General features: G+C 40.3%; 1 protein-coding gene across 1 annotated transcript in view; it reads left to right on the forward strand.

Moving 5' to 3' along the window:
* LOC122797320 (cytochrome b5 reductase 4) overlaps positions 1 to 23,358 on the forward strand; it is a 1,879,111-nt gene that overhangs the window by 1,328,198 nt on the left and 527,555 nt on the right. The window contains exon 9 of the mRNA XM_044066139.1: positions 12,125 to 12,265. Coding sequence (XP_043922074.1) covers positions 12,125 to 12,265 — 141 coding nt within the window. The remainder of the gene's footprint in view (positions 1 to 12,124; positions 12,266 to 23,358) is intronic.

A 23,358-nucleotide genomic window follows, 5' to 3' on the forward strand; every position in this document is an offset into this window, starting at 1 on the left:
ATATGTTTTTCCCACCTTGGTGGGTACAGCTAACCACCTCCTTAAACAGGACTATGCTGTTAAGGTTTAAAGAACAAATGCTTATGTTGAGTATTCCTTATGTTCTCATTTTTGACAGGTTGTAACTTATTGATGTCTTAGAAAGCTTTTGCTTATCCCAAGAAGCCAAAATGGGAGCACTCCACAGAACCTTCTGCATTCGGAGATATTTTATTCTGATCACAATTAATATGAGACAGTGGGCTTACCCGATTAACAAATAAGTAAAATAAAAATAAAGTACACATTTCTTTGGCAGATATTTTGTTAATTAACTCCATCACATTAATATAAGTTTGCATTATAAATATTTATTTGTTCAAATGCTCCACAGTATTCATGTGTTGAATAAACAGACAAAAATAATAATAAAACTGGAAAACAGTGCATGTATAAAAAGAAAAACAACCTCAATAATGCATGGGAATAGGTAAAAATTATCAATTTACAGAATAATAGAAGGATGATAATGTATACAGCAGTTAAAATGGTCTGATTAAAATATATGCAGAAAAAGTTTATTACTTTGCTTTCCCGTAGTTTGAATGGTATTGTAGTCTGATACAGATGGTACAAATGATTAGCTGTACAAATTTGCAGATCTGATGTTGTTTCTTCCATCCATTCCTCAATGGATGGGTCTTCGGTTTTAAGTAGCTATTCAGATGAGCTGATAAATCTGCAGAAATTAGAGACTGAGGCACCAAAAAAGAGCTGTTTCAAAAAACAGTAGAATTAGACGCAGAGAGAAAAGATAAGATTTTTTACTGTTCCACAGAAACTGGAAAGAACAGACTACATTAATTTTATAAAAGTGCAAATAAGCACCTGGACTGGTGTCCCATAGCAGGATTTGTGAATTTAGAGAGAAATCAATGTTGTATGTATTCTCTAAATCTGGCCATCAGAAAGCACCTGAGACCTATAGTGACAGATGCTGTCATATAAGCAGTAAAGGCTGCTCTTGATGAATTTGGGGACACTGTCATCTTTCTGGAAGTTGATTGTGTGGTTTTTATTTTTTGCACTTTTATTAAATTTTCACTTAAGACATTGGCAAACATTTTTGGCAGCCAATAGACTTAAACTTGATAAAGCATTACTATATATAAGCATTCCTTATCCTGTGTCCCAGTTCAAAAGAACCATTTTCTTTCTTACAGCCATTTACTTCCTCAATATTTCTAATAGAATATTCTTAAGGAATGTTTAAAGTCTACCAGCTCATTAAAGTCTTTTGACTTTTCCCGGTTAGGGTTCGCCACAGGGCGACCTCCGGTCCGCTCATCATTGGCAGTGGATTTTTATGGTGCTGAGTTGCCAGCCCAACACCTAACCTTCAATGAAGTCATGTCCATTCACAGTTGCACCTACCTGCATGTCTTTAGCGTCACTCAACCACGGGGAGGACATACAGACTCCACACAGGTTTTCCAGCCGAGAATCGAACGGGAGAACCTCTTGCTGTGAGGCGACAATGCTAACTGCTGCACCACCTCAGCCTACGGCCAAAGTCTGCCAGCTCACTACACTTCCAAAAACATGTTCCCAATTACCTTTCTCTTTTTCCATCATACCTCCAGTATTTGTTATCTACTTGAGGAAAAAAAATTTGGAGTCTCCTAGTGGTGTAAAAATCCAAAACCAAAAAACTAAACCGTCTGGACTTTGTTGCATACTTGGGAGCCATACATATGTCCCTCCATTGTTCCTTTGTAAGTTGCTTTACCGGTCTCTCTTTGCAATCTTTTGCAACTTCTTCTGTTTGAGTCTTATAGTTATCATGCAGTGTTTTATATGTGGTACTAATTTTCCCATTTTTAACAGCAGCTTCTGTTCTAGACTCAAGTAAAAACTCTACCAGAGGTGGTCTTTCACTTGGGACTCCCCTTTCGCTTTCTCTTTGCCTATAGTCTGATATCAATCCGTGATAGGGGAAGGCAGTTTCAAACTTGCAGTATAAACTTCTGCATGGCCGTATCCCTCTCTATTTCCTTTCCCTCTCTATTTCCTTTCCCTCTCTAGTCATTTACTCCCAATAACTTGGTTTCTTTGCAAGTTTTCATGAATATATTCTTGCCCAGTCTTGCTTATTTTCTATACCCCTATTTTCAGTCATCCCTATTGGCAAAATCTCCTTTCTTCATTCCTGTGCTGACTTGGTTCTTAGAATACTTTATACAACTTTATGAATATAATACTCTGGTTATTGTTATTTTCATTTTGGATCTGTATCCAGACTCCTATTCTCTCCCTAACTTCAGTACCACCCACCCCCTCTTCATCATCATCCGTTTTCACTTTGATGTACAAAATTCTGCTTGTGCTATGTTAATGAGCCTTAACTGCATAGCTGTAAAATATTCTTGCAAATCAGGTAATCTTAAACCATCTTGTCCTTTGGGAAGGATCAACTTATCCCACTTAACTCTAACCATCTTCCCCTCCCAAATAAAGTCCTTCAACTTTTTATTAATTATTGTCTACAACTTCTCTTCTAATTGATAAAAATGTTCTGACCTGGTGTATAAAACAAACGGGACTGAAACCATTTTCACTGCTTGTATATTACTATCCATACCAATTAACAAGAGATACCAGTTCTTAGTTTTTGTATCATCTTTTATTTACTCTCTCCCTCCAAATCTTTCACTGCCATAATGGAATCCTTTTTAATCTATACACCTAAATACTTCATCTCATCCACATAAATATGGATATTGTTGAACCAATTTATGTGTGGGTACATAAATTATGGCTATAGCCTTTGTTTTATTTTCACTAATTTTATATCCTAAAACAGACTTGAAACTATCTCAAAATATTCTACAACACAGAAATGTCCCTTTCTGGATTTATGACATACAAAATATGCACAACTAAAGCCAACTGACACAAAATATTTCGCAACGTAGAACTGTCCTTTTCTGGATTTATCTTGAGCAAAATAATATCATCCACCAATAAAGCCAACTTTTCTTGATTACCATACTAATTATATTCTTGAATTTCTGAGTCCGTTATATTTTCTTTGTCAATGGCTTTGAATATAAAGTGAATAAAGGGAAATGTCTTAAATTTTAATGCTTTCTCTTTCTGCAATAGTTTTGCCAGGATCTGCTCTTTTTGCTGGAATGATTGCATCTTTACTAATGTAGGTCTTGGCTGCATTCTCACAGACAGGTTAGCAGTATACATTCAGTGTAGACTTTCAGTTAACAAATTCTGCTGTGGAATATCATTCCAGTTGCCTACTTGTACTTTGTTAAAGATAATATAGTCTGTTTCTTCCAGTTTCTCTGTTACAGCAGAAAATCTCAGGTTGGGTAGCCAGACATATGCAATTGATTGACTTTGAGTTTATACATAAAAAAAGACAGATTATTTGCAACACAAGATTTCAGTATGGAATCCACTGCCTCTACCTCCACTTCCCTTTCTTCTTTAGGGGCTCAACCCCCCTCCAAGAAACCTAAAGAGCACAAGCTGTCACCAGAAAAGGCTCTTAGAATAGGTGAACTGCCGCAGAAATTGTCAAAAACTTCGGAATCGACTGACTCGGCTCTGATTGTGATACAGGCTTCCCCTTAGAGCCGGTCTTGAAGTTTTTCACCAGAGCTGGTTTCCTCAAGGACAAAGTCTTTGATTCTACAACATTCCAAGCCAGTCTCTAGACCTCCATCTGTTGCATCATCTGTCAGGTCTTCCTGCAGTCTCTCTGAAGCACAGGTAAACAGGATGTTGATGAAATTTCTCCAGACACAAATTCAGCTGTGGGTTTTGCCTGCTCTGTCCCCACCGCCCTGGACTTCTTAGCCTCCATTTTCCATAATGGAACTAGTTTCTGTACTAAGAAGGTTCATTTGGCAGACATTTCCAACTTTCACATAGGAGAAAACTCATTGTCTTTGGTCTCTTCCAAATTGTGCAAGGCATTTGTGAAGGATACCTTTCTGCTTCACCCACCAATCAAAAATCCCACTCTCCCTTGGGATCTCACCGTGGTTTTGCAAGCTTTGGTTGTGCCTCTCTTTGAGTCTTTAGCAAAAGTTGAATTGAAGTATTTATCCTGAAAAACCACCTTCTTAATGGCCATCACTTCTGCTAAGAGGATGTCTGAACTTCAAGCCTTATCATCCAAGCCACTGTATTTAATCTTTTACAAAAGCAGAGTTACTCTGTGTACTAATCCTTCCTTCTTGGCCAGGGTTGCTTCTGCAGCTAACATCAGTCAGGTCATCAGTCTTCCAATTTTTTCCCCAACTTTCTAAACAACAGAGAGTATAAACTTCATATGTTGGATGTACATATACAATTGCATTTTTATTTAGACAAAATAAAACATTTCAGAAAGTCTGATCAGCTATTTGTATCCTTTTCAAAGACTAATTTGAGCAAACCTGTCTCCAAAGTCACATTGACCAACTGGATCTGCACCTGTATTTCTCTTGTGTATTCTTCCAAAGGACTTTCCTTACCCTTTCAAATTAAGGCCCATTCTACTAGATTTGCATCCACTTCCTCAGCCTTTAGTCTGAAGTTCCCATTGATGATATCTGTGCAGCTGCCACTTGGGCAAATTCTCATACCTTTATATCTGATTACAAATTGGACATTATTTCCAAAAACAGGACATCCTTTCATTCTGTGGTGCTCTGGAATATGCTTCCATGAGGGCCTCCCAAGATTACTGTAGCTGGGGACTCTGTCCCACAGGTTGAAGGTTGAATGAAGTCAACAACTTCAGATAAAGAATTTATGTACTCACCATAATGTTCCATCTGAGTTGTTGACTTAATTCATCATCAACCTTCCCTCCTTCCATCCTCCTCCATAAGAATTAGGGCCTGGCAGACGGGGCTGACAGTACTCATTTTTACCTTTTTGAGCTCCTGAAGTACTTTCTAGTTTTTTCCATATATCTATATATATATATATATATATATATATATATATATATATATACTGAAACTAGTTATGTTGGAGACATTGCATGTGTTAACAGTTGCAAACTTGAAATGAGGGGATGAGGGGAGGGCACAGCATCACAGGTATGGAGGAGCTCAGAGTTCAGATCCTAAAGCTTTAGTATACAGCTGAGTCAGATCCAATTCTCAGATCTGAACTCCACAGGTTGAAAACGAATGAAGTCAACAACTCGAATGAAACATTATGGTGAGTACATAACTTCTTTAGATGTGTTGTCCATTTTCATTCTTCTTCAACTTTCCACCCTCCACCCCTCTCCTTTTCTCACAAATGACTTTTGAAGGAATAAGTCTCTTAGGGAACACTGTATGTCCCTTTTGTCGAACTCCAGCTATGGCAATTCTTTTATAGTTTCTGTCTCTCTCAAGCTGTAAATAGGATCTGAGGGATGTTAGTGATAGTGCGTTGTAGGTAGGGAAGGAGCTCAAGAGTTTGTCAGAGGCCACGAGCTAGTATAACAGCCGAGTCGGATCGGAATGTCTGATCAGAACCCATCCGTTGAGGAAGAATAAAAATGGACAGCAGAAATGGAATGTTATGGTAAGTACATAACTTCTTTCATCTGATGTTATCAGTTTTCATTCTGTCCTCAAACTTTGGATTTGGCTCTGATCCTCTGATCTGACTCAGCCGTTTGAAAGCTCATGGCTCTCACAAAAGCTCTCGAGCAACTGCTTTACCCACAGTGCACCTCCCTCAATTACCTCAGATCTCATTTGCCACTTCAACGAAAGATGTCTTTTTTTCCTGTGATGTAGAGCGACTTTTAGTTAAGTACTTCATTATTATTATTATTATTTCTGTTTTTTTCCACCATTCTATGTTTACCTTTCTTATCCACTAGTTTATACAAATTTGATTCTTACCCTTTCCCTTGTACTCACTTTTTCCGTGCTATCGTTAATACTTCTCTCCCTCTATATACTTAGGTGTATTTTCTCTTAGGTGTAGTTTCTTACTACCATTGTTGGTAGATCTGTCCCCTTTATTTCCTTCTTACAGCAAAAAAAAAATGTAACTTTTAGCATTGCTTCTAACCTCTGACTAACACTCTTTGTGTATCAATTGTCTGGGTCCTATCCACCTTCAGGAGAACTGTTATATATGTCACTCTATCAATCCTAGGGCTCTTACTGAGTGCAAAAATACATTAATTCTCAAGGGATTATTGCCATCTTCATTCTCTGAGGCAATATCTGCAGCTCCTTCCAAAAAACAAAATACTGGTTCGCCATCTCCTAGCACTTCTTCCTCTTCTTCCAGAGTGTCAGAGAAAGTAAAAAAGAGGCCTCCTTCGGATCCAGTTGACTCTTTGTCTGAAAAGGAGACATATCAAACTATTCGATCTACCTCCCACTGAGATCCAAGACCTTCTAAATTATAGTCTTCAGATCCATCTGACTCTTTGGGTCCAAACAAGAGACATACCAAACTATAGGATCTGACCTCCCACTCAGATCAAAGACCCTGCTGAATCAGACTATTCATGGTAAGCTTCTCTCTCTGAACCTAAGAGGACCAAGAAAGAAATCTCGGTTTGGAGCACTTCAGATCCAGCATTACAAATTCTGTTACCAAGGACTGGTTACTTTCCATCTATAGATCTGGTTCCTTTTGGAGAGGCCTAGATCTCCTTCTATTATGTCCACTCACATTGCCAGGAGCCTAACCTAAGAAGATGTGGAGAGGTTGGTGAGGAGGATTCCCTTGGTGCAGAATGTAACTAGTGTCCCATCGGCTCCTACTCCTCTGGGTCAGGAGATCCAACCATCCACAACTTTTATTCCTCTTTCTTCTCCCATCTTGGTCTCAGAGTCCTTGGATCTGAGTTGTCCAGGTCCATCTGCTTCAGATCTGAGAGCTTCTCTTCCCTCGGATCAAAGGCTTGCCTTGAGTTCTTTGGCTCCATCAAATCCAGAGAGCTCTTGGAGCCGAAGCTATCCTGTTGGGTCCGGGGTGCTACAGTAATTTCCAAAGTTTTCAGAGACGAGTCTGCATCCTGAAGCCTCAGCAAGGGTTAACTCAGCTCTGGCTTCTGCCCTGAAGATGTGCTCCTTAGAGCAGGGAGAGACTTTGATCCAAGGGTTATTCCCTTTGGACCCTGGATCCTTTTCTTTTCCGTGGGGGTTTTGCCTTTGAAGTCATGGAGAGGGCTTTGTCTGCATCTTAGACAAAGATGGTACCCATCCCCTCAGATCTTCACAGTGTTGGCTTGACACCTGTAAACCTGGAGCCTTATCTAACCTTGCCACAGGAACTGCAGCTACTGAAACCCCAGTCTTCCCAGCAGGGTAGTCAATCCTCTTCTTATACCACACTAGAGCATCCTACTGAGAAGGTCCCTAAGAAGAGGACGTGCAAGAGGAAGCACATTGACTACCCAGAAGAGTCCTTCATGAAGATTTTGATGAATGTGAAGGGTCCCCAGGGTCACCTTCTGAAGATGTCCAGTTTGGAGACATCCTTGAAATATTGAAACAGTGAGGAGTTTGGAAGTTTAGCAACCCTTCTTCTGAGGAGTCTGTGTTCTTGGACGCTTTCAGTACTGGTCTGTCTACCTCCAGGGTGACTCTGCCTGTCGACAAGCTCATGGAATTGATCTCTCAGTGGGAGGGTAAGGCCCCAGACACCACTGAACCAATCCCTAAAAGGCCTGACAGGATTATGTCTGCTCCTGAAGATAAACAGATGTGGCAAAAGGGGTACCGATTGATGCTTTGGTTGTGGCGGTGGCCACCAAAAAGGAACTTGCCAAGGAGAGTTCCATTATCCATCCTCCAAACAGGGAGTCTCCCACGGACAAATTTGGAAAGCATGTCTGTGCTTCACTGACCTTTGCCTTAAAGTCACTGAATTAATTGGTACATTTCACCAGATTACAGAGAGACCTAATTAAGGAACTCTCAGATACCCTATCAAGATCCATTTCTGATGAATTACAGGCCTCTGTATCTTCCCATTTGGCTAGCCTACAATCAGTTTCAAATTCTACAATGTTGTTGCTCTCGAATACTGCTGAAGGAACCTCAAGGCCAGTGGATTCTGACATTTCCATAAGGAGGAATGCCTGGATACCCTTATCCAATTTTGTGAAGCCCTTCAAGTCATCGTTCGTTAATGCTCCCTTTGACGGCATGTCCCTATTTGGCCTCAAAGTTAGAGATGTTAACCAGGTATGAAAAGGATGGAAATACCCTGTCTGCCATGGGCGTACATTTTTCCATACCTCAACAATCCTTTTCTAGGATTCAACGAGGGACTTGGAAAATGTGGTTCAGAAAGTCGCAGGGCCCTTTCAAGGAAAGACGTGGTGGAGGTTCCCAGGGGTAGAGGGGGAAACCCCAACAATTGAAGCCACCCTCATGACAGAGGAGGGTCCAGAGATTCCTTCTCTGATGCTCCTGAAAGGAGACCCAGTTGTCCAGCTCTAGAGGCAATCTGGGGTCAATTATCCCTGCACCAGAGAGCCTGGCTAGAGTTAGCAACAGACCTTGGTGCATAGGATCATATCCAGAGGCTATGTAATACCATCTTCCCATTCACCTCCAATATCCCCTGATGTTCCACCCAGTCAGAGGGAACAAGCAGCATATCAGATTCAAAAGCTGCTTGACAAAAGAGTCATCCAAGAAGTCCTACCAGACCAAATAGAATCCAGAAATTACGCAAGATTCTTTTTAGTGCCAAAGAAAACAGGTGACTGGAGACCAGTTTTGGATCTTACCAACTTAAACAAATCAGTACAGCTAACCAAGTTTCAGATGGCCAAGGTTCAGTTCATACATTCTTGGGACATTTGGATGTGCGTGATAGACCTTCAGGACATTTACCAGGTCCATCACATAAAAATCAGCATGCACTCCAGAAAGTACCCATGCTTCCATCTGGGAGCCAGTCATTACCAATTCAGAGTCCTGCCCTTTAATCTCACTATAGACTCCAGGGTGTTCACCAAATGCATGGCAGTATTAGCACCTCACTTGAGACTCCAAGGATTCCTTGTGTTTCCATATCTCGATGACCGGCTCATTACCGTCCCAACCAGGCATCAGACAATACAGGCAAGAGATCATGTTCCGTACACATATTCTTGTCTGTGAGTCACTGTAAATTATGAAAAGTCTCTCTTAGAGTGAACTCAAAGCTTGGACTTTGTAGGGGCACAATTCAACACAAAGACAATGACTGTTTCAATGCCCCATTCAGAAGTTCAGACCTTAAGATCACAAGTGAGGAAAATAGTCTGCAGTACCAAGGTTTCCACCGACTTTGTCCTTCAGGCTGTAGGATCTGTGGCAGCGGCGATAACTCTAGTTCCTCTAGCCAGATTCCACATGAGGATTCTACAGTGGATGCTAGCCACTCAATGGTCAATTCTTCTTCATCCCATGTCGGCCAGAATTCATTTCACTCAGATTTGTAAGAGAGATTTCAAGTGGTGGATTCAGTCAGACCAGGTTCTACAAGGCTGCCCTTTCACTCTCTCCCAGCCCAAGGCCATGGTGACCAGGGACACTTCCCAGCTGGGGTGGGGTGGGGGGGCATTACATTGGAAAGACTGTTCAAGGCGCTTAGTCCCCTATGGAGGCCAGTCTACATATCAGTGTGCTAGAAATGAGAGCAGTGCTTCTTGTGTTGCAAGCCTTTTAAGAAGCTCTCTCCCTAGGGGTGATTGCAGTTCAAACGGATAACATGTCAGTGGTGTGGTACATCAACAAACAGGAAGTAACCATATCTTACCCCTTGTGTCAAGAAGCACTAAGAGTATGGCAATGGGAAATCTCATCCAACTGTTTTCTAGTTGCGACATATATTCCAGGGATAGCCAGTGTGTTAGCAGACAAGTTGAGCATGACATACTTCTGCCTCACGAGTGGTTCCTCAACCCAAATGTGATGGACATAATTTTCCATCGGTAGGGCCAACCTTGCTGTGATCTCTCTCCCCTAAACAACAAATGCAGCAGCTACTTTGCCCTGATCCCCTAATAGGGGCAGTCACCGAGGGATGTTCTCATTCACAGTTGGTCCCCTGGTCTTGTTTATGCCTTTCCTGCAAGTCCCCTGATCACCGAATTTCTGCAGAAAGCTACCATGTTGAAGAGCAAAGTAATAGTTATTGCACCCTACTGGCCTCAACAGATTTGGTTCCCTTTCCTTTGGGTTCACTTATTTCATCGGCCATGGAATCTGGATCCAATTCCGGACCTCCTGTCTCACCCAACAGGAGTGGCCCATCCAAACTTATCCAATCTCAGGCTGACCACGTGATTTCTCCAGTTCCATTATTAGCCAGACAACCTTTGCTCTCTTCCCCAGTCTGACACATCCTCTTATCTTCCCATAAGCCATCTACTTGAAAACTGTACTCCAGTTAGTGGAAAATATTTTTTGCTGGGCCCTTCAATATGATTTGGACCCTTTTGTTGGCTCCTTTGCATGTATTCTTGAATTCCTAATAATGATTTTTAAGGAAGGAGCCAGCTCCTCTACAGTCAGAGTCCAAGTAGCAGCCATTTCAAATTTTCAGATGGATTTTGAGAGTCCCTTTTGCTTTGCATAGACTATGCAAAACCTTTTTGAGAGGTACTGTCCTTCTAAGACCCCCCTTCAGAGAGCCATCTCCTCCATGGGACCTCATTTTGGTTCTGCAACAACTTATTCAGCCTCCCTTTGAGCCTCAGTGAAATGTGATCTTAAATATATTTCTTGGAAAACTATATTTCTAGTTGCCATATCTTCTGCCAGGTGACTTTCAGATGTTCAGGACCTGTTTCCAAATCATCTTACTTGATTTTTCACAAGGACAGGGTCATGTTACAAACCAATCGTTCCTTTCTTCCAAAAGTAGTTTCTGAAACAAATATTAATAAATCTGTTGATCTTCCAGTTTTCTTCCCCATCTTCACCAATAGTGGTGAACGCATTCTCCATTTATTAGATGTCCACAGGCAGCTTTGTTTTTACCTACACAGAACTGATCAGTTGTTTTTCTCTTTCTCTGACATTAAACTAGGGAAGCTTGTTACCAAAATAGACTTGTCCAAATGGTTGACTGACTACGTTTCATTTATTTATAATAAATTAGGCATGACCTTGCCAAAACCTTTACATGCTCATTTCACCAGAGCCATGGCTACATTCTCAGTTTTTCAGTACAGAGCTTACATGGGTGACATTTGTGCAGTAGCAGCATGGGTTTCTCCTCACACTTCTGTTACTCATTACAAGCTGGACCTAATCTCATGATGTAGGGCATCATTTAGTTCAGTGGTGCTCAGGAATATTCTTCCTTGAGTCCACCCAGGATTTTAGGAAGTCGGGGACTCTCCCAAAGGTTAAGGATAGAATGAAAAATGACAACATCAGATAAAGAAGTTATGTACTCACCATAATTTTCCATCTGTGTTGTCCATTTTCATTCTTCCTCAACACTCCTCCCACCAACCCCCTACCCTGGATCTCCTGGAAGAGCTAGTGCTCATTTTAAATTGGCCACTTCCTAGCCTTACAGCTCCAGATATACTACTATGCTAATATCTGCATACCCCTTTCCCTCATCATTTTTTAGCAAACAATTTCTCAGGTAATTGAGGGAGGTGCATTGTGGGCAAGGCATTTGCTCAAGAGTTTTTGTGATTGCCACAAGCTTTCAGATGGCTGAGTTGGATCCGAGGATCAGATCCAAACTCAAAGGTTGAGGAAGAATGAAAATGGACAACACAGATGGAACATTATGGTGAGAACATAACTTCTTTTTTATTTCATCAGCTATTTGGTTAGTTAATTGATATGGCAACCTTTGTTCTTTGTCATCATCATATTTGTGCATTTGATGAATATGGATTGATAAATTAACTGGCGCATTGTTTATTTAATCATTTACAGCTAGACATTGGGCTGCTTGTCACTCGTGTGAAATCCACTTGCCAGTTCAGATGAGTCTCTCTGTATTTCTTCTTAGCCATACCCAAAAGTGTACAAACATGAATGAGGGCTTTATCATTGCATCTTTATGAAGTAAAGTACTTTAGTGCTGTGTATTTTTAAAGTGTTCTCACTTTTTGTGATAATTTCATTTCTGTTTTCTTTCTCAGAACTTTTCTTTCGAAAGTGCAAACTGGTGTCAGTGGCTGAGATTACATATAATACCAAAGTATTCTGTTTACAACTACCCCAAGGCACTCATCTTCAAGTACCTGTCGGGCATCATGTTTACCTGAAACACAGTATAAAAGGTACAGCTAGTGCTGGAAGCTTGAATGTATCTACAGAACTATTGTGTGCTTTTTTTAATCATTTACCAATGCAAGTCTATTTTAATAGTTTTATCTTCCTGTTAATTCTGTATTTAAAATGTCTGGTGGATCCCTAGTCCTTACTTGGCAGTGTACACATTGCTAATGCAGTATACTCGCATCCTACTATAGTCCTGTGATAAGAACCATAGAAATTATTCTTTTCTTTGAAACTGGCCTGTTAGCCCTGAAATGTATTCTTTAAAAGCTAATAGTGATCTGATAGTGTAAGTCAAGAAACCAGAGAGTAAGATGCCGTCATCAGAACTACTGTTTGTAGAGTCCCGCATTGTTGCATGTCGCCTCTTCTAGATGCCAGTCCTTACCCATACCTGCTTCCATTTATCTCATCTATCATTTAACAACTCTGTTGCATAATTAACCTGCACTCAGTCACTCGGGGTAATTTATTCCAGGATGTACCCATCTCTCCGTGAACAGTATTTCCTTACATCATTCATGAGTCATTCTTTTGCAGCTTATACCCATGTCCTTCACCAACAGAAAGGGAGAACAAGACAGCGGTTTTGTTGTAAAATATTGAGAACACCGAAAAAACCTGAGGTGCAAGTGCAGACCAAACAAACTAAAAACTAGTATAACAACCAAGCAGTCCAGAGCCATGAGCTATATAAATTCAATGTAATACTGCTAGTTAAAACTTTCACGTTATCAAAATACAATTAATAATCAAAAATACTACTTTAGTCAGACATTCAAAAATACTACTTTACTCTATTATGTAAATCCTTTAAAACTTGTTTAATACTAACTCTATAATGTTAATATGTTAGTATTAAAGCAGTTTAAAAGGATTTACATAAGAGTAAAGTATCATTTTTAATGTCTGACCTGAGTTAGTGTTTTGATAGTATTTGCAGTGAGTGTCTAAGTAGTAGTATGCCTTTATATCTTAATCTTCAATTGATTTTAATTGTATTTAATGTCACATTTTGTATTATATGTTCAGTGTCACATGATTTATATTAAGTATTTAAGCTGTGTGTTTCATTAAGTATATTTTTTTGTATTGCCCGAAGAAACGTTTATAACGTGAAAGCTTTAACTTGCAATATTAAATTGAATTTATATAGCTCGTGGCTGTGGTCTGCATGGTTGTTACACTTGTAAAACATTTACATAAATCAGTAGTGGTAGTATGCCTTCACAGTATGCATTGATGGCTCAAAATGAGAGCTCTATGGTCCTATTCCAAACCAAATGTGCAGTGTGTCGCCTTTTTAATCTTTCCTTGCAACTAGAAAATGAAAACATTGATAAAAGAATCTCTTCTAGAGCAAAGTGATTGCCATGCTTAGGAGTTTGCACGTACAAAGTGTACTGTAAAAATATGAAGCAGAAGTATTACCACATTACTGAAGAAAGATTATAAAGTAGTGATACAGTGCACAAGGTGTAAAAAAAAATAAATAAAATAGTGGCATTAAGAGTAAAATGATGCTACAATGGCTACATTTTCAAAACAGTGCAAGACAACAAGAATTTGTGTCTGTGATTTAACTTACAGGCTTCTGAAATATTGCCTAATGGAAAGACAGAAACTCAGTTTCATGTTACCTGTGGAAAAATGGTACACGAAATGGGTTACTTGGATGTCAGCGCATTAGAAGAAGGCAACAAGGATGAGTGAGGAGGAATGCTTTATGTAGACCAAAGCAATTGAATCAGAGAGACTGAAATGCAAACTCTAAGAAGGTGTAGATGAGACAACACTTTATACAAGGTTTACTTTTGTCTCGAGGGAACTGAAAAGGCAAGGAAATGAGAGTGGGGTATCAGAATGGCAGAAAAAAGGGATGATGGGTTTTTAGATGTTTGATGTAATGAATACAGGTTTATTCTCATCATATATGCTCACAACAACATACATACCCACACACACACTTCAGAGCGCATAGTTGCAGGTGATCACTGCACTGGTGAACCAGCAGCTTTAGTTAAAAAATGTAAAATTTAATGTTGCAATGCATTTTACCATAATGTGTTAGATTGTGCGAGCTGGTGGAGCAGTTTTACAGGGGTTTTTCCCTTTTCTGTATTGTGGTGCAGTTGAGGAGTTAGCTTATATAACCGGCTTATATAATTTAGGGGGTATGCTAGGGCAGAGCCCCACACATGGAGGTGCTGGCGAGCTAGCACCTTGCAGAAAAAAAAAAGATTTGTTTTGTATTTTTCTGTTTTTTTTTTTTTTTTTGCTCACCATTTTCTATATTTAATTTTGTAAATGGTGACCTGAAAAAGTTTGCTGTGATGGCTCTTAGGTAAACCCACTTAGAGTGCTGGACTTTTTAAAAGGGATAGTTCTTGATTTGATGACTTGCAAACTGGACTGAAAGAAAAATTAAGATTAAGAATGTGTTACCTGCATGGATAAAGCTAACCACCAAGCAGCAGTGTACTTCACAGTCAACAGTAATAGTGACTACTTGTACCATAACAAGCACTGTTACCCATAAGAAGACTGACGGTAGTGAAGGTAATCAAAAAATCCTGGTTAAACTTTTCAAAGTACTCCAACACACTTCTGCATGCCAAAAAAGTTTTAATGAATAAGTAAAGCTTTCAGGTTAACCACCCTTCATCAGTACATAACAGCAAATGGATCTCATCAGCAATTAAATAGGGATTACAATTAAAACACATGATTCAGCCAGCCTAACAGATAGTTGTTTTTGTTAAGCTGGCTGAATCATGTGTTTTAATTGTAATCCCTATTTAATTGCTGATGAGATCCATTTGGTGTTATGTACTGATGAAGGGTGGTTAACCCGAAAGCTTTACTTATTCATTAAAACTTTTTTGGCGTGCAGAAGTGTGTTGAGGTAGTGAAGGTAAAACAGGAGCGTGCTTCAAAAACAAAATAGCAGTTAACTAGGCAAACACTTGTAATGCTTCTTTTTAGTTAAAGGGTAGAAAAGAATTATACAGACCAATGCATGTAAATGTATGTGTGTGCATGTACATTTTATGTGTGTGTGCGTGTGTATATATATATATATATATATATATACATATGTATACATATATATATATGTGTGTGTGGGTGTGTGTGTGTCTGTATATATATATATATATATATATATATATATATATATTCACTTTATAAGCTCGAACGTCTGAAATCTCGAATTACAGAATCTCGAGCCTATAAAGTAGAAAATCCAAATACCCAAAACTACACAATCACAAAGCCCTAAATCCAGAAACCGCAAACCCGCGAAATTCAAACTCCTAACACTTGCAAACACCATCACAACACACACGCACACAAGTAAACAAGCACACACACCTACCCTTATTATATGCAAGGGAGCAAGCCCCTCTGCACCCCCCCCACTTAAATATTCTAACTCCAAGGTCGCACTACATACACATACACACACACACACACACACACACACACACACACACACACACACACACACACACACACACACACACACGCACACAAAACACTACCAAACAAACTACATTTCTGTCACTCACACACATCACATTAACAACACACACTACAGCCCCACCCAACACCCTTAAACATAAACACTGAATCCACAAATACATCGCAACAGCAGAACCGCTAATAAAAAAATCTCACACATTCGAGATTTTGAATTTCGTGCTTCTGTGGTTGCGATCTTCTGATCCTTCTACTTTAAGAACTCGAGATATTGAAATTCGAGATTTCAGTATTTCGAGCTTATAAAGTGTTCAAGTGTTCCCATATATATATATATATATATATATATATATATATATATATATATACGGGTCTATGTCAGAAGATCGAAAGTTCAAAATATCTAAAACTCAAAATTTCGAAAATATTTTTAATGCAGGGGCAAGCTCCCTTGCACCCGTCATGTTGGGGGCTGCAACCCTCATATCCCTTGCTAATTATATGTACCAAATCCAAGATCGCACAACACTGGACAAAGGGCAAATTCCATTTTCGATATTTTGAGTTTTAGATAGATCGATTTTCAGTCTTTTGAGCTTTCGATTTTCTGAAGGGGATCCATATATGTGTATGTATGTATGTATATATATATATATATATATATATATATATATATATATATATATATATATATATATATATATATATATATATACACACATACATACATACATACATATGCAGTATCTGTGTGTGTGTTTGTGTATGCACAGATATATATGTACAAACATAAATACAGTGATACTTTGGGAAATATTAGCGTAATGAAACCCAATTTGAAAACTCTTTCACCACCCTTTTTAAAGTTCTTGGCCTTCTTAGAAAAAAACAAGCCACAGCCTTGTAGGTGTAAACAGGGTAATGTATTTTTACTGAAGTGAGTTGAAATAATACATAGCAGTGTTTCTTCAGTCAGAACCTGGATGCCAAATTAACTGAACAGAACAAAGCAGCTACGTAATATTATCATACAGTTCATCCATTAAGTGCAAACAACATTTCCTTTAGCAGAGACAGGAGTCCATGAGCTTCACAGTCTCTCCTCTCAGTAAGTACATTTGGACAGATTTATCTGTTACATAGCAGTTCTAGCCCAAACTGTGTAAACAGGCAGGTCTTAACTCACTAAATAGCTTGGAAGTGTTTTTCAGTCTTTTCTGTCCTTTCTGTTTTTCAGGTTAGGAAGTATCTTCCACACTCCAACCTGTGTTTCTCAACAAGCTCCTATTTGTCTCCTTGTATAGATGGGCCTTCCTCTCTTTCTGGAGGTCCTCCTACAGGCTTTTAGGCTGCTTTAAGGGAGGAGGACATGGTTTCCCCTTTTCTACTTGGAGGAATTTGTCTCCACTGTTCTTGGGGTCAGTATGCCACGTGCCCCCCAGCATAGACCCATAAGGCCAAGCACCACTACTGGCCTATCAGGACAGTCCTTTGCTGTACCAGCTGCAGTTGTTCCATTAGTTGCAGCCTCTGTTCCATAGTACCAGTCTGTTTCCAAATTAATGCGAATACCACTCAGAGTATACCAAAATTTTTGTTTCCCTTCTACTCCATTCACAGGTCATGTACTCTTTGTTACAGTCAACCACTGATGCATGGTATATTGCACTTTTATCAACTAGATAAGGTCCCTTGGCAGCACTCATTTGTGAACCACTGTCTAGATTGTAAAAAAAAAAACAACTTTGTATGTCTGTGGGATTGGTTATGAATATGGAAGCAACCATTCCTTGCATTCTTGTTATAGATTGCACTTCTTTTTTCTATGCATTCTGTAATGTAGCCCTTGAGTTTTCCAGTCCCAGCAGTGCTTTTTGCAACTGGCTATATCCATACTTTTCGTACAATCTGTACCATCATCATATTGCTTGTGGTTACAGGTCCTGTTGTGAACCTTATCCTGAAAACAGCCTGTATTTCTGCATTTGACTGTGGCCTGGTCCGTTCTGTTAATTTACAACAGTACTGTCAAGTACATGGCATAACTGTGCATCACTAAGGGCATTCAGTGGCATTAATGGCACCTTCCTTCTGTAGTCCATAATTATTTATTGTAAAAGTAAGCCACATCTTGCACATCTCTTTTTTGAGTATCACATTGACTTCTATCTCTGATGTGGGCACTCCACCTACTTTCGTCATATCTCTTTTTAGTTCTTGTACAGGATATGCATATCAAATTGATTTCTCCTTGCCTTTCTCTGCATTTTCTGATATCTGCTGACTCTGTACCATTACGTTTTCTTGTGCCATTGCAAGTCTGCATTAGTATTCTGTAGAGCACTGGCATGGCTTTGTAACAGACCATTCACTTGGTCATCTGACGGTATGACTTGTTTCTTTTGACAGTGCTGATAACATTTATCTCTCTGCAGTAGCTGAGTCTAAGCTGCATATCTTTCTGTTAAGAAGTATTAAATATTTATACAGTATTAAAACTTTCTTGGTTCCCTGCATATCTATGACTGTTTCAAGATTCTCTTGGTTTGATTTTCACTCAGCCAAGGTTTTGTGGTTCCTGAAGAAATATTTGCACTAAAATGAGTTTGCTGCTGCTCAAAATCTTTAATTTTATTTCCAGTTTTTGTGAGTTGTGCCTTAAAATCTATTTGTATCTTACTGTGTTGATTTTTTTATATAAATGAAAAGTTGAATGCACTAACTTTATATATATGGGTTTACTTCAGATGATCGAAGTTTTAAAACTTCAAATTTCATATGGCCGAGACCATATGATCAAAGTTTAAAAACTTCGAACACCCGAAAGAAAAGTAAAACAAAAACATTTTCCTGGATGTTTTTGCCCCACTGCACCCCCCTCACCCCCTTCTATTTAAATATACCAACTCCGAGATCACACTACAGCGAAGAAAAGGGAAAATTCCCCATACCGTGCTGTATAGATATCTCCGTTCAGGAAGTTTGAATTTCTAAAACTTCGATCATATGGTTTCGGCCATATGAAATTCAAAGTTTTAAAACTTCGATCATCTGAAGGGGACCCATATATGTATATATATATATATATATATATAACACAGTGGAAATAAAAAGTTTACACACTCCTGTTAAAATGCCAGGTTTTTGTGATATAAAAAAATGAGACCACAATAAATCATTTCTAAACTTTTCCCCAGTTTAGTGTGACCTATAACTTGTACAATTAAATTGTAAAACAAATCTGTTAGGGGGAAAAATATAAAAAATAAAAAACATACAATAAGCTGGTTGCATAAGTGTGCACACCCTTAAACTAATCCTTTGTTGAAGCACCTTTGATTTAATTACAGCATGCAGTCTTCTTGGGTAGGAGTCTTAACTGCATAGCACATCTTGACTTGGAAATATTTTTCCACTCTTCCTTGCAAAAGCACTCCAAATCTGTCAGATTGCAAGGGCATCTCTTGTGCACAGCCCTCTTCAGGCCACCCCACAGATTTTATATTGGATTTAGGTCTGGGCTCTGGCTGGGCCATTCCAAAACTTTAATTTTCTTCTGGTTAAGTCATTCTTTTATTGATTTGGATGTATGCTTGGAGACATTGTTGTGTTGGAAGGCTCCTAACACCATTGAGGCCATTCCCCGGAGGCCAGATAAAATTTTGTCCCCTCCTGCTAATGATCCCCATTGGTCCAAAGGTCTTCCTGTGGATGCCTTGGTGGTGACGGCCGCAACTAAAAAGGACCTGGCGGAAGAAGAAAGCCAGACTGTCCATCCGCCCAGCAAAGAGTTCCGGACTCTGGACAGAATAGGGAAGCGTACCTTTGCATTAGCGACTTTTGCAGTCAGGTCCCTGAACTATATAGGTTCATAGGTTGGTACTAGGCTATTGGCCCTAGGGCCTATGCAAGCCTAGCCATAACAATTCCCTGGATATTTATTCCCACAATATTTACTTCTCAGTGCACATTTTACCAGGCTTCAATGAGACTTAATTTCTAAGCTCTCTGAAACTTTGGCTGGAGCTGTGTCTGATGAGGTCCGTGACAAAGTGGCCTCTCAGCTAGCCACCATCGAATTGATATCTAACTCCTCCATGTACCTGATATCTCACGCATCAGAAGGAGCACCGGGTTCAGGCATTGTTCTGACATGCCATGCCTGGATGCGCTTGTGTAATTTCGCAGAACCCTTCAAGGCTTCCTTTCTCAACACTCCCATTGAAGCCTCTTCATTGTTCGGACCCAAGGTTAAAAGCACACTGGCCAGATGTGAACAGGACTGTAAGACCCTTTCTGCTGTGGGTGTCCGTTATTCTTCCCCTCAACTGGCTTTCTCCAGAAACCAGAAGAGTGGGAAGATATTGCACAAAAAGGCTCAAGGTTCTTTCCGTGACACACAGGCCGAGTTCTCCCCTAGAGGCAGAGGGGGAAACTCTCAGGAAAGATGCCCTTTCTGGGCAGAGGGGGTCTCTGTAACCAGGGTTCCAGGGATTCTTTCCTTGGCCAATCCTACCAGCGCTCCTGAAGAGCGGCCCAACTGCTTTCCTCTGGAAGTGGTTGGGGGTCATTTCTCTTTGCACCCTTCTGCTTGGCTAACCATTACCACCGATTCTTGGGTACAAAGGATAATAACCAGAGGTTATCATATCCCCTTCGACCTTTGTCCTGCTCCCCTAACAAGCTTACCTGACATTCCACCCAGTCAAAGGGAAGAAGTAGCATTAGAGATTTCAAAGCTGCTAAGAAGGAGAGTCATTCAAATAGTCCCTCCAGACCAGATAGGATCCGGATTCTACTCAAGACAATTTTTGGTGCCAAAAAAAACCAGGGACTTGAGACCAATTTTGGATCTCAGTATATTGAACAAGTTTGTAAAGGTACAGAAATTCTGGATAGTCAAATTACAGTCTATCCTTCCGCTTTTGGAAAAAGACGCTTGGATGTGCTCGATAAATCTTCAAGATGCGTACTACCACATAAAAGTGGACAGACCATCATTCACTTCCATGCGGGAGCCAGTCATTACCTGTTCAGAGTACTGCCCTTCGGACTCTCTACAGCCCCCAGAGTGTTCACAAAGTGCATGGCAGTCGTCACAGCTCAATTGTGACTACAAGAATTCCAGGTGTTTCCATACCTAGACGACTGGCTCATCTCCGCCCCCACCAGACACCTATTGGAAGAAGCCCTGGCATACTCTCTCCTCACTGCAGAAAGGCTAGGCATAACCATAAACTGGCTAAAATCCAATCTCACCCCATCTCAGTCCACAGAATTCATAGGGGGTCATCTTGAACACAAAGAATTGCAGAGCATCCATTCCAGAGCACAGAATTGTAAGGATAAAACAGCAACTGATTCCAATCCTTTCAAGGGAGAAATCCACAGCTCATTCTGTTCTCCAGTTGTTGGGTTCCATGGCAGCCTCCATTACTATTGTTCCCCTAGCCAGGTTTCACATGAGGCTTCTGCAATGGCTACTGCTTACCCAATGATATCCCTTTCAGTACCCTCTTTCAGCCAAGATTCGGGTAACTCATAGGTGCAAGCAGGATTTAAATTGGTGGATGGCGCACAATCCGTCACAATGGTCTCGCCCCTTCTCCCCCCAAAATCCCAAGGCTACAGTGACCATGGATGCCTCCCTAATGGGGTGGGGGGGCTATTTCAGGGACAGACAGTCCAAGGTATTTGGCTGAAATGGAGGCCCATCTGCATATAAATGTTCTAGAGCTGAGGGTTGTACTTCTGGCCTTGCAAGCATTCCATCCCCTGCTGCCGTCTGGGACTATTGCGATACAATCAGACAACATGGCGGTGGTCTGGTACATCAACAAACAAGGTGAAACCAAATCTTACCCACTCTGTCGAGAGGCCATGAGGATATGGCAATGGGCAATGGCTACCAACCGCTTTCTTCTAGCAACGCACATTCCCGGGAGTTCCAATGTGATAGCAGACAGACTCGGCAGGTGTATTCTGCAACCTCACGAGTGGTCCCTGAATCCTTTGATAGCGGCGGAGATTTTCAACCATTGGAGTCTTCCTTGCTGCGACCTCTTTGCGTCCTCGACAACTACAAATGCAGCAACTATTTCACCCTGATTCTTCTCCAGGACAGTCACCCAGGGACGCTCTAGTCCACGATTTGCCCTTGGGTCTACTTTATGCATTTCCACCTCTCTCCTTCATTCCCCAGTTTCTGAAGAAAGCCCACTGGTTGAACAGCAAAGTAATCCTCATAGCACCATATTGGCCTCGTCAGATTTGGTTCCCCTTCCTTTGGCCTCCCCTGCTAGATCAACCATGGATTCTCCATCCAACCCTGGGGTTGATCTCCCATCCGCAGAATATGATTCACCACAATTTGAACAGCCTGAAGCTCACAGCTTGGCTCCTCCAATTCCTTTGATTGCCAGGCAGAATGATCTTTCTTTGCCAGTATGTGACATTCTTATTACATCTCATAAGTCTTCCACCAGAATTACATATCTCAGCAAATGGAAAAGATTTACTATTTTGGCTGAAAGTAAAACAAGTAGATCCTTTTTCAGCACCAGTGTCAATAGTACTGGAATAGCTGTCTACCTTATTTCAGTCCGGTCTATCTGCCTCTAGTATTAGAGTTCATTTGGCTGCAATATCTAATTTTCACAATGGTGTCCAAGACTCTTCTTTTATGTCACACAAATTATGCAAGACTTTCATAAAAGGCGTGAATCATCTACAACCCCCTTTTAGAGAACCTACTCAACCATGGGACCTGTCATTAGTCCTACAAGCTTTGACAATGCCACCTTTCGAACCAGCTTCTTCTTGCGACCTCATATATTTGTCATGGAAAACCTTGTTTTTGGTCGCCATTACTTCTGCCAGATGTATCTCTGAACTTCAAGTCTTATGCATCAAGAGACCATATTTGATTTTTCATAGAAATAGAGTGTCATTGAGAACTAATCCTTCCTTTCTGCCAAAAGTGATCTCTGAAATGTCCTTTAATCAGACCATTGAATTGCTAGTTTTCTTTCCCAATCATTCAAACAGAAGAGAGTATTGCCTACATACCCTAGATATTCACAGGCAAATTTGCTTCTACTTGAACAGGACTATGGCTTCTCGTAAATCAGACCAGTTATTTTTGGCATATTCTGAACCTAGATTAGGATGCGCTGTTGCTAAGGTCACATTGGCTAAATGGTTAAAAGACTGCGTAACCTTCATTTATAGAAAACGTAACATCCCATTAACTACTGCCATAAAGGCTCATTTTACAAGGTCGGTGGCAACTTCTGCTGCCTTCCATGCCAGAGCCTCTTTACATGACATTAGTGCAGCTGCAACTTGGGCTAGTCCCTCATACCTTCATCAATCATTACAAGTTGGATTTGGCCTCCAGGGGAAGAGTATCTTTTGGTTCTATGGTGCTCAGGAATGTCCTTCCATAAGAGCCTCTCAGGAATAAAGGTAGCTGGGAACTCTGTCCCACACATAAGGAATGAACGAGGATTAACAATATCAGATAAAGAAGTTATGTCTTACCATAACGTTTCATCTGTATTGTTGATCCTCGTTCAGTCATTACGACCCTCCCTCCTTCCCCCTCCTGTGGCTT

The sequence above is a fragment of the Protopterus annectens genome, chromosome 1.part0 (assembly GCF_019279795.1).
Source record: "Protopterus annectens isolate FY-2018-M chromosome 1.part0, PAN1.0, whole genome shotgun sequence".
Taxonomy (NCBI): domain Eukaryota; kingdom Metazoa; phylum Chordata; order Ceratodontiformes; family Protopteridae; genus Protopterus; species Protopterus annectens.